Source organism: Dipodomys spectabilis, unplaced genomic scaffold, assembly GCF_019054845.1.
Source record: "Dipodomys spectabilis isolate Male_0828 unplaced genomic scaffold, ASM1905484v1 ptg000702l, whole genome shotgun sequence".
In the NCBI taxonomy this organism is placed as follows: domain Eukaryota; kingdom Metazoa; phylum Chordata; class Mammalia; order Rodentia; family Heteromyidae; genus Dipodomys; species Dipodomys spectabilis.
This window is the reverse complement of record NW_024871379.1, coordinates 445925-466264: the sequence shown is the minus strand read 5'-3', so window position 1 is coordinate 466264 and position 20340 is coordinate 445925. Positions and strand designations below refer to the sequence as shown.

Below are 20340 nucleotides of genomic sequence, written 5' to 3'. Positions count from 1 at the left end.
ACTGCCTCCCACATATCAAATGGTAACAACTGGGCTTCCAAAAACGAGAACAGCATTGCTTGTTCGGGCTGAGTTCTCTCTGCCTTTCCTCAATTATGTCTTTGTGTTTAGCTCTCCGTATTTTAGCTGCAATTTGTCTGGCTTGGTTTTCTTTCAGCTTAGCCTGTTTATGTCAATGAACTTTGGGAGCAGTCATTATTTTGGGGTTGGATCACATTTGGGAAGGTTTGGCCATTATGTCTTGAAATCGTTTCTCTTCAGGCATCACCATGGGGACTGAGACCTCTCGATACGGCCCCAGGGGTTCTCTGTTCCACTGTGCTTATCCACTGTGATTCAGCCGTCATAGTGCAGAGTCGGCGTCCGCCCTGCGACCCAGCCCTCGGAAGGATTCCATTGAGCTGTTGCATCTGTCCGTCCTTCGCAGGCTCTCATTCTCCATTGGCTTCACGAGTGTGGGTTCGCCTGCTGACACTGGCGTTGGCCACTGGCTGCTTTTTATACTGGAATTTTGAGGGGCATCAGGAGGCTGTTTCCTTGGGGGTTGTTTTGTCTTTTTGTTGCTGTGGGTATTCGTTGTTATAGGTTTTCCTCTCTGGGATGCTTTGCTTTACCCCAAAGGCTCTGGGTAGGGTGTGTGATCATTTTCATGAGATTCCAGGAACCTTTAAATTTCTTCTCCTATTTTTTCTATGATCTACTGACCATTCAGCAGTGTATTGCTTAGTCTCTGTATATTTGGATATATCTGTATTATCTATTCCTGTTGAGTTTTAATTATGGTCTAATAAAATACAGGGCGTGATTTGAATTTTCTGGTATTTGCTAAGACATACTTTATGTCCTATAGTACGATCTATTTTGGAGAAACTCCATAAGCTGTTGGGAATATGTACTGGGTGGCTACCGGGTAAGATACTCTGCAGATGTCTGTTAAGTTCATTTGGTTGATGCCATCATTTATTTCTGAGGGTTTTGTTGTTGATGATTTTGGTTTATTTGTTTTAATGACTCCTCTGTGCAGATGTCTGTTAAGTTCATTTGGTTGATGCCATCATTTATTTCTGAGGGTTTTGTTGTTGATGATTTTGGTTTGTTTTAATGACTCCTCTGTGGGTGAGAGGAAGTCTTCCACTACTGTGTGTGTTCCACCAGTGTTCCAAGTCCAAAGGTCTCCAACAAACCTGGATGTGCCAATGTTTGGTACGGACATGTTGACAACCATACTGGGTCACTAAATTCCCTTAATTAATGTGAAATACCATTCTTTCCCTCTTGAATTTTGGTTCAAAGTCTGGTTTTTTAAACTTGTGTTTTCCAGGATAGGGATCAGGTACAGACCCTGCTCGCTTCTGAGACCTGTTTGCTTGGAAGAATTGTTTCTGCCCTTTCCCCTTAAGCCTGTATTTGTGTTTGTCCATGACAGGTATTTTCTGTTGTAGGCAAAAATGAGTGGGCCAGGCACCCGTGGCTCATACCTGGAATCCTAGCTACTCAGGAGGCTGGGATCTGAGGACGGTGGGCCGAAGCCATCCCAGGTAGGAAGGTCTACAAGAGTTATCTCTAATGAGCTACTCAAAGCAGCCACGAGAGGTGGCTGTGGCTCCACGGTAGGGCGCTCACCTCCAGCAAAAGCAGCTCAGGCCCAGAGTTCAAGCCCCGGGAGCAGCCAAAACTAAAAAGATAAAAGGAAAGAAACGGATCTGGCCTTTTAATCTAAATTGTCCTTGTAAGTCTTTTGATTAGGAGAGTTGAGGCGATTAAAATCCAGTGGTAACATTGAAAGGAATGTTGTATTTCCTATCTTTTTTTCTCACTCTACTTGGTTTTTATTTCTCTTTTGCTAACCTATGTATCTAATGGGATTTTATTTTTCCTCCGTTTTCCTGTTTTTGACTGTTTTCTTTTGTGGTTAGGATTCCTTTGCATATCGTTTGCAGTGCTGATTTGGCGGTCATGAGCTGAAGTTTTATTGATGATAGAAGTTTATACTTCTGCTGCCTCCCTTGGGCTAGGTTTGCATTTCTACCTCTCAGGTCTGGGATGGTACCCTTGGTCTCCTCCCGCTCAGAGCTTGTGTTGAGAACTGTGGGCCCTCACGTGTACCCTGTCTGTTGTCGGGAGGGGTCTTCATCCTCTTATCTTGCCGTTTGGAGGTCTGTAAGCCTTCTACAGCTACTTCACCTCCTCTGTCTAGAGACTGGGGAAGCTTTCCATGATTGTTTTTTCCATAGGTTCTCAACGTCTTTAGTGTGTCTCTTCTTTTTCTATGTCCATAAATCTTAGTGTTGGTCCCTGATGGGGTCTGAGAGGACTCATGTGTGCACTAGTGCATTCCCATGCCTTGTCTGTTGGATCTAATTTCTTCACTTTACTTTCAGACTCTGGAACCCTGCTTTTAACTCCCTGGCTTTATTTGATCCATGAGGGTTTCTGTTGCTTATTTTCACACGTGGGGTTATTGAGCCAGTGGCCTTCCCTTTCCTCTAGGAGTCTGCTGTTCTTGTTGGGCTCTTCTCATCTCCTGCATTATCTTCCATTTTCCTTCCTGCTTGTGGCTGTCGGCGTCTCCACGGCGGCTGGCATCAAGCTGCGCGGCTGGCATCAAGCTGCGCGGCTGGCATCAAGCTGCGTGGCTGGCATCAAGCTGCACGGCTGGCTCTGCTCACAGTTCCGTGCCCTGATGTTTGCGGCAGAGCTCTGGGACTTTGCATCTGTGAAGTTTGGGGTAGCCTGGGATTCATCTCAGTATATGCTTGAACTAGAAAGTTCCCTTGTGGGCCCACCCAGCTCATCGGGGCTTTCCTGGGCTTTCTCTTAATGTGTGAGTTACTGGCTGTGGTCGCTGTGGTCCGCAGACACAAGGAAAGGAAACGAGTCAGGTGGTTTGCCCTCAGACCCCTGGCTCCCAGCACCACTCAGCTCCCTTCCAGAAAGGACGCTTTCAGTTCTGGGGTCGTGCTGTCTGCGCCACCACGCAGTGAGCCCTAGGACCTGAGCCAGCCCAAGAACAGGCCAAAGAAGAAGAATGATAACGAAGCCAAGATGTGGACCTCATGCCCACACGCCCGATGTCACTGGGCAGAAGGTCTGTCCTGGACAGAAGGTCTGGCTGCTTGTGTGGTCCCCGCCTGGCCACCTTCATAACGAGAAACAGGAGAACAGCAATTCTTTCCAGGTCTATAAAAACCTGATGCTCCTTATAACCCGGCAGACATTTCTTACAGCAACACGATTATAGCAAGAGCTTTCTTGATTCAAAAATATTAAGCTTATTAGGAGAGTAAAATCATATACCTAATCTGAAGTATAACATCTGATTTTATTTTCTAATAGGGAGGTTCACTTTATTGATCAAAGATCTCTGATTGCAGTTTGTGAGGACAACGTATTGGACAGAAGTCCAGGGATGGCTCCCAGGGCCTTATTCTAAGGGCTACTGGCCCATAGCCATATGTGGCCCAGGCTATCTGGGAGGGAAGTGAAGTTCAGAGACATTCAATGACACACCCTCATCATAAGAGGCAAAACTGGCAGCATCAGCGTTCACAGCTGCTGCTCCAATGAGAATCCATTCACTTGAACAAAGGCATGATAGTATTTTCACTGGTCTGTGGAACAGCAAAGCAAAGATGCTAAGTTTACGAATGTAGATGATCACTCCTGACATACCATACCTAGAAATACAACTATGACATACATAGGAACATTACATATTATTACCTAGAACACATCTAGCCTTCTGTCATTCTTCTCTAGGGTAATGATGTTAACAGGTTGAGGTAATTTTTTTCATAATGTTCACTTAGGATATTATATATCTATAAAGTATCTCTTCAACTAAAAAAATTCCATGTCTGTAAAATCTCATGTGTAAGGAATCATTATCTTCTATCTTTAGTGCCTTTATGAGTTTTGTAGTTAACAAAGTAGGAATGTGATCATTAGTACTTCCATTGCTTCCTCTGAGTAACAAAATGACAAAACATACATACTTTATATGCAAGTCAGAAACTTAACCACGCCAACTCCACTCCTCGCCTGCGAAAGGCTGGAAAACGGAAGGATTCCCGTGAGTACCACAGACAGCAGGGTGCTCTGGGTGGAACCACACCCACACCAGAAGCCGAGTGGAGACTGCCTTCTCCTCAGAGGAGCAAGTGCTGAACGCACTTACTGCTGGAAGATGACCGAGTCTTCGTGTTCCTCACCCTTGTTTCTAGATGACAATTTTCTCACCTCAGAACACGCTAGGCTTCTTGTAGAACACGGAACCGTTGTCTGGTTCTGCTCCGTGGGACACCACCCACTTCCTAGCTGTTCTGCTCAGAAGCCAGGAACAGCCCATGCCCACCAGGCCCCGACCCGCCAGCCCGTGCCCCCAGGCCCCGACCCGCCTGCCCATGCCCGCCAGCCCGTGCCCCCAGGCCCCGACCCGCCAGGCCCCGACCCGCCAGCCCGTGCCCGCCAGCCCGTGCCCGCCAGCCCGTGTCCCCAGGCCCCGACCCGCCAGCCCGTGCCCGCCAGCCCGTGCCCCCAGGCCCTGACCCGCCAGCCCGTGCCCGCCAGCCCGTGTCCCCAGGCGCCGACCCGCCAGGCCCCGACCCGCCAGCCCATGCCCGCCAGCCCGTGCCCTCCAGCCCGTGCCCCCAGGCCCCGACCCGCCTGCCCATTCCCCCAGGCCCCGACCCGCCAGCCCGTGCCCGCCAGGCCCCGACCCGCCTGCCCATGCCCCCAGGCCCCGACCCGCCAGCCCGTGCCCGCCAGCCCGTGTCCCCAGGCCCCGACCCGCCAGGCCCCGACCCGCCAGCCCGTGCCCGCCAGCCCGTGCCCTCCAGCCCGTGCCCCCAGGCCCCGACCCGCCTGCCCATGCCCCCAGGCCCCGACCCGCCAGCCCGTGCCCGACAGCCCGTGCCCGCCTGCCCATGCCCCCAGGCCCCGACCCGCCAGCCCGTGACCCCAGGCCCCGACCCGCCTGCCCGTGCCCGCCAGGCCGTGCCCGCCAGCCCGTGCCCCCAGGCCCCGACCCGCCAGCCCGTGCCCGCCAGCCCGTGTCCCCAGGCCCCGACCCGCCAGGCCCCGACCCGCCAGCCCGTGCCCGCCAGCCCGTGCCCTCCAGCCCGTGCCCCCAGGCCCCGACCCGCCAGCCCATGCCCCCAGGCCCCGACCCGCCAGCCCGTGCCCGCCAGCCCGTGCCCGCCAGCCCGTGCCCGCCAGCCCGTGTCCCCAGGCCCCGACCCGCCAGCCCGTGCCCCCAGGCCCCGACCCGCCAGGCCCCGACCCGCCAGCCCGTGCCCGCCAGCCCGTGCCCTCCAGCCCGTGCCCCCAGGCCCCGACCCGCCTGCCCATGCCCCCAGGCCCCCACCCGCCAGCCCGTGCCCGCCAGGCCCCGACCCGCCTGCCCATGCCCCCAGGCCCCGACCCGCCAGCCCGTGCCAGCCAGGCCCCGACCCGCCAGCCCGTGCCCCCAGGTCCCGACCCGCCAGGCCGTGCCCGCCACGCCCCGACCCGCCAGCCCGTGCCCGCCAGGCCCCCGACCCGCCAGCCCGTGCCCGCCAGGCCCCGACCCGCCTGCCCGTGCCCCCAGACCCCGACCCGCCAGCCCGTGCCCCCAGGCCCCGACCCGCCAGCCCGTGCCCGCCAGCCCGTGTCCCCAGGCCCCGACCCGCCAGGCCCCCGACCCGCCAGCCCGTGCCCCGCCAGCCCGTGCCCTCCAGCCCGTGCCCCCAGGCCCCGACCCGCCAGCCCATGCCCCCAGGCCCCGACCCGCCAGCCCGTGCCCGCCAGCCCGTGCCCGCCAGCCCGTGCCCGCCAGCCCGTGTCCCCAGGCCCCGACCCGCCAGCCCGTGCCCCCAGGCCCCGACCCGCCAGCCCATGCCCCCAGGCCCCGACCCGCCAGCCCGTGCCCACCAGCCCGTGCCCTCCAGCCCGTGCCCCCAGGCCCCGACCCGCCTGCCCATGCCCCCAGGCCCCGACCCGCCAGCCCGTGCCCGCCAGGCCCCGACCCGCCTGCCCATGCCCCCAGGCCCCGATCCGCCAGCCCGTGCCAGCCAGGCCCCGACCCGCCAGCCCGTGCCCCCAGGCCCCGACCCGCCAGCCCGTGCCGCCACGCCCCGACCCGCCAGCCCGTGCCCGCCAGGCCCCGACCCGCCTGCCCGTGCCCCCAGGCCCCGACCCGCCAGCCCTTGCCCGCCAGGCCCCGACCCGCCAGCCCGTGCCCACCACGCCCCGACCCGCCTGCCCATGCCCCCAGGCCCCGACCCGCCAGCCCGTGCCCGCCAGGCCCCGACCCGCCAGCCCGTGCCCGCCAGGCCCCGACCCACCTGCCCGTGCCCGCCAGGCCGTGCCCGCCAGCCCGTGCCCCCAGGCCCCGACCCACCTGCCCGTGCCCACCAGGCCGTGCCCGCCAGCCCGAGCCCCCAGGCCCCGACCCGCCTGCCCGTGCCCCCAGGCCCCGACCCGCCTGCCCGTGCCCGCCAGGCCATGCCCGCCAGCCCGTGCCCCCAGGCCCCGACCCGCCAGCCCGTGCCCGCCAGCCCATGTCCCCACGCCCCGACCCGCCAGGCCCCGACCCGCCAGCCCATGCCCCCAGGCCCCGACCCGCCAGCCCGTGCCCCCAGGCCCCGACCCGCCAGGCCCCGACCCGCCAGCCCGTGCCCGCCAGCCCGTGCCCTCCAGCCCGTGCCCCCAGGCCCCGACCCGCCAGCCCGTGCCCCCAGGCCCCGACCCGCCAGGCCCCGACCCGCCAGGCCCCGACCCGCCAGCCCGTGCCCGCCAGCCCGTGCCCGCCAGCCCGTGCCCCCAGGCCCCGACCCGCCAGGCCCCGACCCGCCAGCCCGTGCCCGCCAGCCCGTGCCCGCCAGGCCCCGACCCGCCAGCCCGTGCCCGCCAGCCCGTGCCCGCCAGGCCCCGACCCCGCCAGCCCGTGCCCCCAGGCCCCGACCCGCCAGCCCGTGCCCGCCAGGCCCCGACCCGCCAGCCCGTGCCCCCAGGCCCCGACCCGCCAGGCCCCGACCTGCCAGCCCGTGCCCGCCAGCCCGTGCCCCCAGGCCCCGACCCGCCAGCCCGTGCCCCCCAGCCCGTGCCCCGATGCCCCGACCCGCCAGCCCGTGCCCCCAGGCCCCGACCCGCCAGGCCCCGACCCGCCAGCCCGTGCCCCCAGGCCCCGACCCGCCAGCCCGTGCCACCAGGCCCCGACCCGCCAGCCCGTGCCCGCCAGGCCCGGACCCGCCAGCCCGTGCCAGCCAGGCCCCGACCCGCCAGCCCGTGCCCCCAGGCCCCGACCCGCCAGCCCGTGCCCGCCATGCCCCGACCCGCCTGCCCGTGCCCCCAGGCCCCGACCCGCCAGCCCGTGCCCGCCAGGCCCCGACCCCGCCTGCCCGTGCCCGCCAGGCCGTGCCCGCCAGCCCGTGCCCCCAGGCCCTGACCCGCCAGCCCGTGCCCGCCAGCCCGTGTCCCCAGGCCCCGGCCCGCCAGGCCCCGACCCGCCAGCCCGTGTCCGCCAGCCCGTGCCCTCCAACCCGTGCCCCCAGGCCCCGACCCGCCAGCCCGTGCCCCCAGGCCCCGACCCGCCAGGCCCCGACCCGCCAGCCCGTGCCCGCCAGCCCGTGCCCGCCAGCCCGTGCCCCCAGGCCCCGACCCGCCAGGCCCCGACCCGCCAGCCCGTGCCCGCCAGCCCGTGCCTGCCAGGCCCCGACCCGCCAGCCCGTGCCCCGAGGCCCCCACCCGCCAGCCCGTGCCCCCAGGCCCCGACCCGCCAGCCTGTGCCCCCAGGCCCCGACCCGCCAGGCCCCGACCCGCCAGCCCGTGCCCCCAGGCCCCGACCCGCCAGCCCGTGCCCGCCAGGCCCCGACCCGCCAGCCCGTGCCCGCCAGGCCCCGACCCGCCAGCCCGTGCCCGCCAGGCCCCGACCCGCCAGCCCGTGCCCCCAGGCCCCGACCCGCCAGGCCCCGACCCGCAAGCCCGTGCCCGCCAGCCCGTGCCCCGAGGCCCCGACCTGCCAGCCCGTGCCCGCCAGGCCCCGACCCGCCAGCCCGTGCCCCCAGGCCCCGACCCGCCAGGCCCCGACCCGCCAGCCCGTGCCCGCCAGCCCGTGCCCCGAGGCCCCGACCCGCCAGCCCGTGCCCCCAGGCCCCGACCCGCCAGCCCGTGTCCCCAGGCCCGACCCGCCAGCCCGTGCCCCCAGGCCCCGACCCGCCAGCCCGTGCCCGCCGCCCGTGCCCCCAGGCCCCGACCCGCCAGCCCGTGCCCCCAGCCCGTGCCCGCCAGCCCGTGCCCGCCAGCCCGTGCCCGCCAGGCCCTGACCCACCTGCCTCGGCTTCCCCTCCCTTCACAGACAGCGGCACGGCTTTCTACCAGGTGACACACACCGAACACTTACATTAGTGCAAACATTAATAAAGGCACCAGGAAATGTGGGTACAAGCAAGTGGAAATAGAAGCAATGTTTAGAACCACAGACGGAGGTGAGGCTTGAGAGTTACCGCCCAGGCCGCCCGCCCAGCCGGGCCACCCGTCCACTCAGCTTGCGGGGTCCATCCTGTGGGGCCGAGGCCTCGCCACTCAGGACCACTGCAGACTGGTCCTATGTCACTGGCCTCTGACGTGTGTGACACGCTGACATTTCCTACTGATGGCAAAGGCTGCCCTGTTCAAAGAGTGCCATCAGCAAGTGTGATGATTGGTGTATTCCTATTAATTTGGCCTTTTTTTCCAAATGGAAAAGCAAATTTCAATGTTTTTGTTTTTTCTAAATCAGACTCATGGCTCTCCTCCTGTGCGTCGGTGTGGTGTTTGGTCTTCGGTGAATGCAAGTTGGACTGGAAAGTATCTGTGGCTGGGCAGCGTGGTTTGTGGAGACTCTCCAGGGTGCTGGCAGTGCGGACGCCGAGGCCGGCTTCACTGCTCACCTCCGCTTCCCACCCCACATCCCTGCCCCCACGCCGTGGTCACAGTGCAGCCACAGCCCCACTTCTGGATTTCTGGGGGTTACTTGGAGACAAAGAATCTCACGGGCTTTCCTGCCCACACTGGTTTTGAATCATGATCCTCAGATCTCAGCCTCCTGAGTAGCTGGGATTAAAAGTGTAAGTCACAGCACCTGGTGAGGATCTCAAACCTTTGGACGGCTGGACCTGGCATCTTTGAGGTGTCTTCTATCTGGTGGGTGAAAGCCTGATCTACACTTCTGGAGGAGGTCAGAGGGCTGTCAGCACCCTGTGGGGAGAAAGAACGAGACTGGGGGTGGCCCCAGAGGACAGGAAGAGAAGGGGTTGTTCAGACCCGGTTTCTCCAGGGAGAAGGCTGAGCTTCAGACAGACAGACAGACAGACAGCCTAGCATGAACTGGAGGGAAGGTGGCGGGGGGGGAGGCAGACACACAGGTTGCCCTGTACCAGAGCCCACACCCCATCCTCAGACACCATTGCAACCTCTGTGGGTCCAGCCTCTACCTCGGAGCCCCTGTCTGTCCCTGTGGTCCTCATTCTGAGGCTGTTGGCTTCCAGGCTAACGGAGTAAGTCCAGTATAACTCCAGTACACTTCCAACACCTCGGAGCTTCATTATAGGTTGAAGCTGAATTTGTTTCCTGGGAACTTAGATCAGAGCACAGACCTCCAACAGGTGTAGAGTGATCTGTGGCCTGGGCGGCCCACAGAGGGGTCCAGGTGCACGGTCCCCCCCATCCCCCGCACCCTGGCGGTACCGTGCCCATCCCCCGCACCCTGGCGGTACCGTGCCCATCCCCCGCACCCTGGCGGTACCGTGCCCATCCCCCGCAACCTGGCGGTACCGTGCCCATCCCCCGCACCCTGGCGGTACCGTGCCCATCCCCCGCACCCTGGCGGTACCGTGCCCTCTCCTCCACATCTTCTTCAGCCCTTCAGTTGCTTAGGCGTGGGTCGTTTGTAGTTCATAGACATGTACACACAGATGCACACAAATGCACACACACATGCACACACATGCACACACATGCACACACATGCACACACACATGCACACACATGCACACACATGCACACACACATGCACACACACACGCACATACGTATATAATTTGACTTCCTCCTCCGCTGCTCGCCCTCGGCTCTGCTGTGCTGGGGGCCGCTCTTTCCCCCTCCCTGCTGAATGCGTTTGGATGGAGGCGGCTCAGCTTCCAGCCCTGGAGGCTGCGGTGGGGAGGGACAGGAGGCGGTTCTCCCCGCAGGCCCTCGGGCCGAGGTGAGGGGCCTTCCACCCGGCATCGGCATCGTGGCCGACACAGGCAGCGCCCTTGGTGGGAGGCCAGCGAGAGGGCCCGCAGGAGGCCAGCAACTTCCACAGCCACAGCCTGTGCCTTCTCCAGGAGCTGCCCCGGTGGAGGGGGAGGGGAGGGGAGGGGAGGAGGAAGGGAGGAGGAGGGGGAGGAGGAGGAGGAGGGGAGGAGGAGGAGGAGGGAGGAGGGGGAGGAGGAGGGGGAGGAAGGCAGGAGGAGGAGGGGAGGAGGAGAAGGAGGGGGAGAGGAGGGGGAGGAGGAGGGGAGGGAGGAGGAGGGGGAGGAGGAGGAGGAGGAGGGGAGGAGGAGGGGGAGGAGGAGGAGGAGGAGGAGGGGGAGGGGAGGAGGAGGGGAGGAGGAGGGGAGGAGGAGAAGGAGGGGGAGAGGAGGGGGAGGAGGAGGGGAGGGAGGAGGAGGGGGAGGAGGAGGAGGGGGAGGGGAGGAGGAGGGGAGGAGGAGGAGGAGGAGGAGGAGGGGAAGGTGAGGAGGAGGGGGAGGGGAGAAGGAGGGGGAGGAGGAGGAGGGGGAGGAGGAGGGGGAGGGGAGGGAGCAGGAGAAGGAGGGGGAGGGGAGGGGGAGGGGAGGAGGAGGAGGAGGGGAGGAGGAGGAGGGAGGAGAGGAGGAGGGGAGGGGGAGGAGGAGGAAGAGGAGGAGGGGAGGAGGAGGAGGGGGAGGAGGAGGAGGGGGAGGGGAGGAGGAGGAGGGGGAAGAGGAGGAGGGGAGGGGAGGAGGAGGGGGAGGAGGAGAGGAGGGGAGGAGGAGGAGGAGGAGGGGAGGAGGAGGAGGAGGAGGAGGAGGGGAGGAGGAGGAGGGGAGGAGGAGGAGGGGAGGAGGAGGGGAGGGGAGGGGGAGGAGGAGGAGGAGGGGAGGGGAGGGGGAGGAGGGGGAGGAGGAGGGGGAGGAGGAGAGGAGGGGGAGGGGAGGGAGGGGGACAGGGAGGGGGAGGAGAGGGAGGGGGAGGGGAGGAAGGGGAGGAGGAGGGGGAGGGGAGGGGGAGGAGGAGGGGGAGGAGAGAGGAGGCGGAGGGGAGGGAGGAGGAGGGGGAGGGGGAGGAGGGGGAGGAGAGGGAGGGGGAGGGCAGGAGGAAGGGGAGGAGGAGGAGGAGGGGGAGGAGGAGGGGAGGGGGAGGAGAGGAGGAGGGGAGGAGGAGGAGGAGGGGGAGGAGGAGGAGGAGGAGGAGAAGGGGGAGGAGGAGGAGGAGGAGGGGGAGGAGGAGGAGGAGGAGGGGAAGAGTAAGAGGGGAGGAGGAGGAGGGGAAAGGGAGGAGGGGGAGGAGGATGGGGAAGGGAGGAGGAGGGGGAAAAGGAGGGGGGGAGGAGGAGGGGGGAGGAGGAGGAGGAGGGGGAGGAGGAGGAGGAGGAGGGGAAGAGGAAGAGGAGAGGAGGAGGAGGGGAAGGGGAGGAGGGGGAGGAGGATGGGGAAGGGAGGAGGAGGGGGAAAAGGAGGGAGGAGGAGGGGGAGGGGGAGGGGGAGGAGGAGGAGGAAGAGGAGGGGAGGGGGAGGGGAGGGGGAGGAGGGAGAGGGGAGGAGGAGGGGAAGGGGAGAAGGAGGAGGAGGGGAAATACAAAAACCTCTGCAACCAACATCGCCTCCTGAGACCTGGCCAGTCACTCTGCCTGGGTCCTGAGGGAGAGGACCTGTGCCCACCAGAGCAAGAGTGGGGAGGACCACAGTTCCCTCCCCCCAGCCACCAGCCCCCCGGCAGCTGCCAGTCCCCTCCAGCTGCCAGCCCCCTCAGCTGCCAGCCCCCCCTCAGCTGCCAGCCCCCCCTCAGCTGCCAGCCCCCTCAGCTGCCAGCCCCCTCAGCTGCCAGCCCCCTCAGCTGCCAGCCCCCCCAGCTGCCAGCCCCCTCAGCTGCCAGCCCCCTCAGCTGCCAGCCCCCCCTCAGCTGCCAGCCCCCCTCAGCTGCCAGCCCCCTCAGCTGCCAGCCCCCCCTCAGCTGCCAGCCCCCTCAGCTGCCAGCCCCCTCAGCTGCCAGCCCCCTCAGCTGCCAGCCCCCCCTCAGCTGCCAGCCCCCTCAGCTGCCAGCCCCCTCAGCTGCCAGCCCCCCGGCTGCTGCCAGCCCCCTCCAGCTGCCAGTCCCCCCAGCACCAGCTTCACCTTCCCGGCTGTCAGCCCCCCCTGGCTGCTGCCAGGCCCCCCCAGCTGCCAGCCCCCCCAGCTGCCAGTCCCCCCAGCACCAGCTTCACCTTCCCGGCTGTCAGCCCCCCCTGGCTGCTGCCAGGCCCCCCCAGCTGCCAGCCCCCCCAGCTGCCAGGCCTCCCACAGCTGCCAGCCCCCCCTCAGCTGCCAGCCCCCTCCGGCTGCCAGCCCCCCTCAGCTGCCAGCCCCCCCAGCTGCCAGCCCCCTCCGGCTGCCAGCCCCCTCCGGCTGCCAGGCCCCTCCGGCTGCCAGCCCCCTCCGGCTGCCAGCCCCCTCCGGCTGCCAGGCCCCTCCGGCTGCCAGGCCCTCCCCTCCCATGTGCAGTGAGTTCATGGAAGGCTGCCCTGGATCCCAGCTTCATCACCCTCCCGTGAGGAGGTGGACAGCGGGCAGAATCGGTACAGACCGCGCAGCCAGGTGGACACTGTGCCTCCTGCAACACGCACCAACAGTGACAATGGAACACCACTGACAGCCATCTGCCGGAGGTTTGAGATGCGGCACACATCCACTGCCGTACACACAGGCGACACGACTTACACAGACAGTGATCATCCACTGCTGCACACACAGGCGACATGACTTACACAGACAGCGATCATCCACTGCCGTACACACAGGTGTACACGACTTACACAGACAGCGATCATCCACTGCCGTACACACAGGCGACACGACTTACACAGACAGCGATCATCCACTGCCGTACACACAGGCGACATGACTTACACAGACAGCGATCATCCACTGCCGTACACACAGGTGTACACGACTTACACAGACAGCGATCATCCACTGCCGCACACACAGGTGTACACGACTTACACAGACAGCGATCATCCACTGGCATACACACAGGCGACACGACTTACACAGACAGCGATCATCCACTGCCGCACACACAGGTGTACACGACTTACACAGACAGCGATCATCCACTGCCGCACACACAGGTGTACACGACTTACACAGACAGCGATCATCCACTGCCGCACACACAGGTGTACACGACTTACACAGACAGCGATCATCCACTGCCGCACACACAGGTGTACACGACTTACACAGACAGCGATCATCCACTGCCGCACACACAGGTGTACACGACTTACACAGACAGCGATCATCCACTGCCGCACACACAGGTGTACACGACTTACACAGACAGAGATCATCCACTGCCATACACACAGGCAACATGACTTACACAGACAGCGATCATCCACTGCCGTACACACAGGTTTACACGACTTACACAGACAGCGATCATCCACTGCCGTACACACAGGCGACACGACTTACACAGACAGCGATCATCCACTGCCGTACACACAGGTTTACACGACTTACACAGACAGCGATCATCCACTGCCGTACATACAGGCGACACGACTTACACAGACAGCGATCATCCACTGCCGTACACACAGGTTTACACGACTTACACAGACAGCGATCATCCACTGCCGTACACACAGGCGACACGACTTACACAGACAGCGATCATCCACTGCCGTACACACAGGTTTACACGACTTACACAGACAGCGATCATCCACTGCCGTACACACAGGCGACATGACTTACACAAACAGCGATCATCCACTGCCGTACACACAGGTGTACACGACTTACACAGACAGCGATCATCCACTGCCGTACACACAGGCGACATGACTTACACAAACAGCGATCATCCACTGCCGTACACACAGGTGTACACGACTTACACAGACAGCAATCATCCACTGCCACACACACAGGCGTACACGACTTACACAGACAGCGATCATCCACTGCTGTACACACAGGCGACACGACTTACCCAGACAGCGATCATCCACTGCCGCACACACAGGCGTACACGACTTACACAGACAGCGATCATCCACTGCCGTACACACAGGTGTACACGACTTACACAGACAGCGATCATCCACTGCCGTACACACAGGCGACACGACTTACACAAACAGCGATCATCCACTGCCGTACACACAGGTGTACATGACTTACGCAGACAGCGATCATCCACTGCCGTACACACAGGCGACACGACTTACACAGACAGCGATCATCCACTGCCGTACACACAGACGACATGATTTACACAGACAGCGATCATCCACTGCCGTACACACAGGCAACACGACTTACACAGACAGCGATCATCCACTGCTGCACACACAGGCGACATGACTTACACAGACAGCGATCATCCACTGCTGTACACACAGGTGTACACGACTTACACAGACAGCGATCATCCACTGCCGCACACACAGGCGACACGACTTACACAGACAGCGATCATCCACTGCCGTACACACAGGCGACATGACTTACACAGACAGAGATCATCCACTGCCGTACACACAGGTGTACACGACTTACACAGACAGCGATCATCCACTGCCGTACACACAGGTGTACACGACTTACACAGACAGCGATCATCCACTGCCGTACACACAGGTGTACACGACTTACACAGACAGCGATCATCCACTGCCGTACACACAGGCGACACGACTTACACAGACAGCGATCATCCACTGCCGTACACACAGGCGACACGACTTACACAGACAGCGATCATCCACTGCCGCACACACAGGTGTACACGACTTACACAGACAGCGATCATCCACTGCCGTACACACAGGCGACACGACTTACACAGACAGCGATCATCCACTGCCGTACACACAGGTGTACATGACTTACACAGACAGCGATCATCCACTGCCGCACACACAGGCGACACGACTTACACAGACAGCGATCATCCACTGCCGCACACACAGGTGTACACGACTTACACAGACAGCGATCATCCACTGCCGCACACACAGGCGACACGACTTACACAGACAGCGATCATCCACTGCCGTACACACAGGTGTACATGACTTACACAGACAGCGATCATCCACTGCCGTACACACAGGCGACATGACTTACACAGACAGCGATCATCCACTGCCGTACACACAGGCGACATGACTTACACAGACAGCGATCATCCACTGCCGTACACACAGGTGTACATGACTTACACAGACAGCGATGATCCACTGCCGTACACACAGGCGACACAACTTACACAGACAGCAATCATCCACTGCCGTACACACAGGTGTACACGACTTACACAGACAGCGATCATCCACTGCCGTACACACAGGTGTACACGACTTACACAGACAGCGATCATCCACTGCCATACACACAGGTGACACGACTTACACAGACAGCGATCATCCACTGCCATACACACAGGTGACATGACTTACACAGACAGCGATCATCCACTGCCGTACACACAGGCGACATGACTTACAGAGACAGCGATCATCCACTGCCATACACACAGGCGACATGACTTACACAGATAGCGATCATCCACTGCTGCACACACAGGTGTACACAACTCACACAGACAGCGATCATCCACTGCCGTACACACAGGTGTACATGACTTAGACAGCGATCATCCACTGCCGTACACACAGGTGTACACGACTTACACAGACAGCAATCATCCACTGCCGTACACACAGGTGTACACGACTTACACAGACAGCGATCATCCACTGCCGCACACACAGGCGACACGACTTACACAGACAGCGATCATCCACTGCCGTACACACAGGTGTACACGACTTACACAGACAGCGATCATCCACTGCTGCACACACAGGCGACATGACTTACACAGACAGCGATCATCTTTGCAAGCACACAGGTAGACACATGCATTAGTAGAGCTGGCAGGTCTGGACATAGCAGGTGTGCTAACCGGGGAAGAGCCGGTGTTGTAACTGAAGACTCAAGATGCTCAGAGACAGCAGCTGTTCTGCCCAGGACCTCTGTCCTGCGCCCTTTCGTGGTTTCCGGCTTGGGTGAGGCCACCACGCTGTGGAGTCTCATGTCCTTCCCTCAGTGTTTACTAATTTAATTACTTATCCAAAAGACACCTTTAAATTGGCATTATACCTATAGCTGATCAAACACTGGGATTGAAGCACAGCTCAGAACCAACCACAATTCTAAATGCATCACCCCTTAGACACCATCTCTGTGAACCCATAAGGACACAAGGCGACACTTGCTCTATCTAACGCTGCTGTCACCAACCACACCTGAGTCCAACTCTGGGGACAAGCCTCAGAACGTCAGCCTCAGACTCCAACGTCAATGAGAGTGAAAATGTGTGCAGAAAGCCTCATGTCCCGTGTCCTGTGGGGGGACCCAGACGTGGCTGTAACACTGGAAAGGCGAGGTGTGCAGGGTTCATTTCTGGGCACTGGGCATGAGTGGCCCTTTTGGACTTGGGATGGTGTCTCTTTAAGACCACTGCTGCCCTTGGAGAAAGTTGTCATAATTGTTTTACCGACCTGTCCCTGCCCAGACAGTGTTACCAGGGCTTTGTGACAAATTTAACGTGCATCCCTGAGTGTCAGCCCTGTTCAAACTGCAGCCTATTGACACAGACTGGCCCTAGACTGCAGCCTTCTGACACAGCCTGGCCCAGGCCAGACTGCAGCCTCTGCACACAGCCCGGCCCTAGACTGCAGCCTCTGCACACAGCCTGGCCCTAGACTGCAGCCTCTGCACACAGCCTGGCCCAGACTGCAGCCTCTGCACACAGCCTGGCCCAGACTGCAGCCTCTGCACACAGCCTGGCCCTAGGCTGCAGCCTCTGCACACACAGCCCGGCCCTGCCCAGACTGTAGCCTCTGCACACAGCCTGGCCCTAGACTGCAGCCTCTGCACACAGCCTGGCCCTAGACTGCAGCCTCTGCACACAGCCTGGCCCTCCCCAGACTGCAGCCTCTGTACACAGCCTGGCCCAGCCCAGACTGCAGCCTCTGCACACAGCCTGGCCCTAGACTGCAGCCTCTGCACACAGCCTGGCCCTCCCCAGACTGCAGCCTCTGCACACAGCCTGGCCCAGCCCAGACTGCAGCCTCTGCACACAGCCCAGCCCTAGACTGCAGCCTCTGCACACAGCCCGGCCCTAGACTGCAGCCTCTGCACACAGCCTGGCCCTCCCCAGACTGCAGCCTCTGCACACAGCCTGGCCCAGCCCAGACTGCAGCCTCTGCACACAGCCCGGCCCTAGACTGCAGCCTCTGCACACAGCCCAGCCCTCGACATCACAGAAGACCACACAAGGCTCTTGAGGTTGAGGAAGCCTGCTAGCAGCCTCCTGGGGGCTGGGGGGCTGTCTCTGGCGGGACTGGGTGCTCCACCCAGCTGGAGCGGTTCTGGGACGGACGTCTTGGCAGCATCACTGCCTGATCTGTCTCCAGGGACACACAGGGGTCCCCAGAGCAGCACAGCAAGCCTGATGCAGGGTGGGGAAGGGCCGCTTTCCAGGCTGACACAGCTCCCTCTGCTCGGGCTCTGCAGGGGCTCTGCCTCCACAGCCCCGGGAAGACAAAGCACTCAGCCTTTCACAGCAGCTCTTTGACATCCAACCTTAGAAACATGGCTGCAGAGTTTTCCCTCTCCATGAGCAGGAACCTCGGGGAAGAGGGTGTTACTAACGCTGAGCTGTGGCGCTTTGCGAACACCCCTCCCCCGCCCCCTTCGGCTGGAATCACCCAGCCTTATCTGCCAGGCTCCCGGCATCTCGTGCCCACACCCTGTTCTTGGGGCTGTGGAGGGCGCTGAGCTCATCTGAGCGGTGACAACCTTCCCATGGGATCATCCTGGCAGTGACACAGCTGTCCTCAGAGCAGGAGCCTCGCCCAGATTCCTCCAGTCTTTCCTTTTCTGGCTGGGACTCGGGGATCTTTAAGAGCATCGAATGCTGCCCGGAATTTATGGCTGGGGTGAGGCCTTGGGAGGATTAGAATAAACCTTTATAACTGCTAGCTATTTGATCCAACCAGCAATAAAGTATGTGATTTCATGAAGACAAAATGCACTCACTGTTTGGAGAAGCCCTCTCCTGGCCTCTCTGGCTTCAAGTGCGGGCCGGTCGCCCTTCTTCCTCTCCCGGAACGCTCATTTCTGTTTGGAAATTCAGCTGCATCTCCAAGGTCAAATGTCAGTGCCGCCTTGGCTCCATGCGGTGCAGACACCAGGAGCTCAGAGGCAGTAGTTCCTCTCCACCTCCCAGGCTTGGGGGTCTCGCATGCCCACGGCACTTCCCTCAGCCTCGTCCAGCCTGGAGCTCTCCCCTCAGCCTCAGTCCCCTCAGCCTCGTCCAGCCTGGAGCTCTCCCCTCAGCCTCAGTCCCCTCAGCCTCCTCCAGCCTGGAGCTCTCCCCTCAGCCTCGTCCAGCCTGGAGCTCTCCCCTCAGCCTCCTCCAGCCTGGAGCTCTCCCCTCAGCCTCAGTCCCCTCAGCCTCCTCCAGCCTGGAGCTCTCCCCTCAGCCTCCTCCAGCCTGGAGCTCTCCCCTCAGCCTCCTCCAGCCTGGAGCTCTCCCCTCAGCCTTGGCCTCCAGCCTGGAGCTCTCCCCTCAGCCTCCTCCAGCCTGGAGCTCTCCCTTCAGCCTCGGCCTCCAGCCTGGAGCTCTCCCCTCAGCCTCAGTCCCCTCAGCCTCGTCCAGCCTGGAGCTCTCCCCTCAGCCTCAGTCCCCTCAGCCTCATCAAGCCTGGAGCTCTCCCCTCAGCCTCGTCCAGCCTGGAGCTCTCCCCTCAGCCTCCTCCAGCCTGGAGCTCTCCCCTCAGCCTTGGCCTCCAGCCTGGAGCTCTCCCCTCAGCCTCGTCCAGCCTGGAGCTCTCCCCTCAGCCTCGTCCAGCCTGGAGCTCTCCCCTCAGCCTCGTCCAGCCTGGAGCTCTCCCCTCAGCCTCGTCCAGCCTGGAGCTCTCCCCTCAGCCTCCTCCAGCCTGGAGCTCTCCCCTCAGCCTCCTCCAGCCTGGAGCTCTCCCCTCAGCCTTGGCCTCCAGCCTGGAGCTCTCCCCTCAGCCTCCTCCAGCCTGGAGCTCTCCCCTCAGCCTCGGCCTCCAGCCTGGAGCTCTCCCCTCAGCCTCGGCCTCCAGCCTGGAACTCTCCCCTCAGCCTCCTCCAGCCTGGAACTCTCCCCTCAGCCTCCTCCAGCCTGGAGCTCTCCCCTCAGCCTCCTCCAGCCTGGAGCTCTCCCCTCAGCCTCCTCCAGCCTGGAGCTCTCCCCTCAGCCTCCTCCAGCCTGGAGCTCTCCCCTCAGCCTCCTCCAGCCTGGAGCTCTCCCCTCAGCCTTGGCCTCCAGCCTGGAGCTCTCCCCTCAGCCTCGTCCAGCCTGGAGCTCTCCCCTCAGCTTCCTCCAGCCTGGAGCTCTCCGCGTGGGTGCTCGCTCCAGGTTGGCTGGTGGGAGGCGCCTGGCCTCGGCGTGCGGACTGCCTGCCCTGCGCCCCCAGGCAGAGGGGGGAGCGCGGGAGGGACAGAGGCCGCCATTTCGCCATGATCAGGCGGCAGGTCCGTGGCCCGAGGCGGTGGAAATCCTGCCTTCTGCCCTCTGCCCTTCACCAGCCACTGGTTCCCGAGGCCCCTCTGACTCCTGGAAGTCAGCAGCCACCATTCCCCACCACCCTCGGCTCAGCGGCAGCCCACACACTCCGGTGTGGGGCCTGGCCGGCGGCTAACAAACGCTCGCGTGCGCGGCCTGGCCGGCGCTCCTCCAGCTACGTCAGTTTTCTGCTGCTGTATTGGTTACCTCGCTCCGTGCGCTTCCGGTTTAATGCCGGGCCTCTGCCACCAGTTTCACCTGGGCGCAGCCTCCAGGCTCCACAGCCACCCCGGCTCACTTGCATACACCTGCGCATCCCCACCCCGAATTCCTTCCTTTGGGCTGAAGGTGTTTTACTGCAGAAGAGACGGACAGGAGCCAGGGCCGTCCCCCACCCAGGGTCACACGCTGGGTCTCTGCCTCTCACCCAGCACACACCAGGGACGTGTAAGCAAAGGCAGCTTTGTAAGAGCCGGCAGCACTTCCCGTTCCTCAGG

At 62.2% G+C, this 20340-nt stretch overlaps 1 protein-coding gene across 1 annotated transcript; it reads left to right on the top strand.

The window, feature by feature from the left end:
• Nucleotides 1-890: 890 nt before the first annotated feature.
• On the top strand, nucleotides 891-8303 carry LOC122101896 (proline-rich protein 36-like). Its single transcript, XM_042672373.1, has 5 exons — nucleotides 891-910; nucleotides 2491-2728; nucleotides 4318-6525; nucleotides 6593-7248; nucleotides 7334-8303. The coding sequence occupies exons 1-5, from the start codon at nucleotides 891-893 to the stop codon at nucleotides 8301-8303; spliced, it is 4092 nt and encodes a 1363-aa protein (XP_042528307.1).
• The last annotated feature ends 12037 nt before the right edge of the window (nucleotides 8304-20340 follow it).

Coding starts and splice junctions, on each gene's coding strand:
- LOC122101896 (XM_042672373.1), top strand. CDS start 891: ATGTACTGGGTGGCTACCGG. Junction 6,526..6,592: donor AGGCCCCGACCCGCCAGCCC/GTGCCCGCCAGC, acceptor CCATGCCCCCAG/GCCCCGACCCGCCAGCCCGT. Junction 7,249..7,333: donor CGCCAGCCCGTGCCAGCCAG/GCCCCGACCCGC, acceptor CCGTGCCCCCAG/GCCCCGACCCGCCAGCCCGT.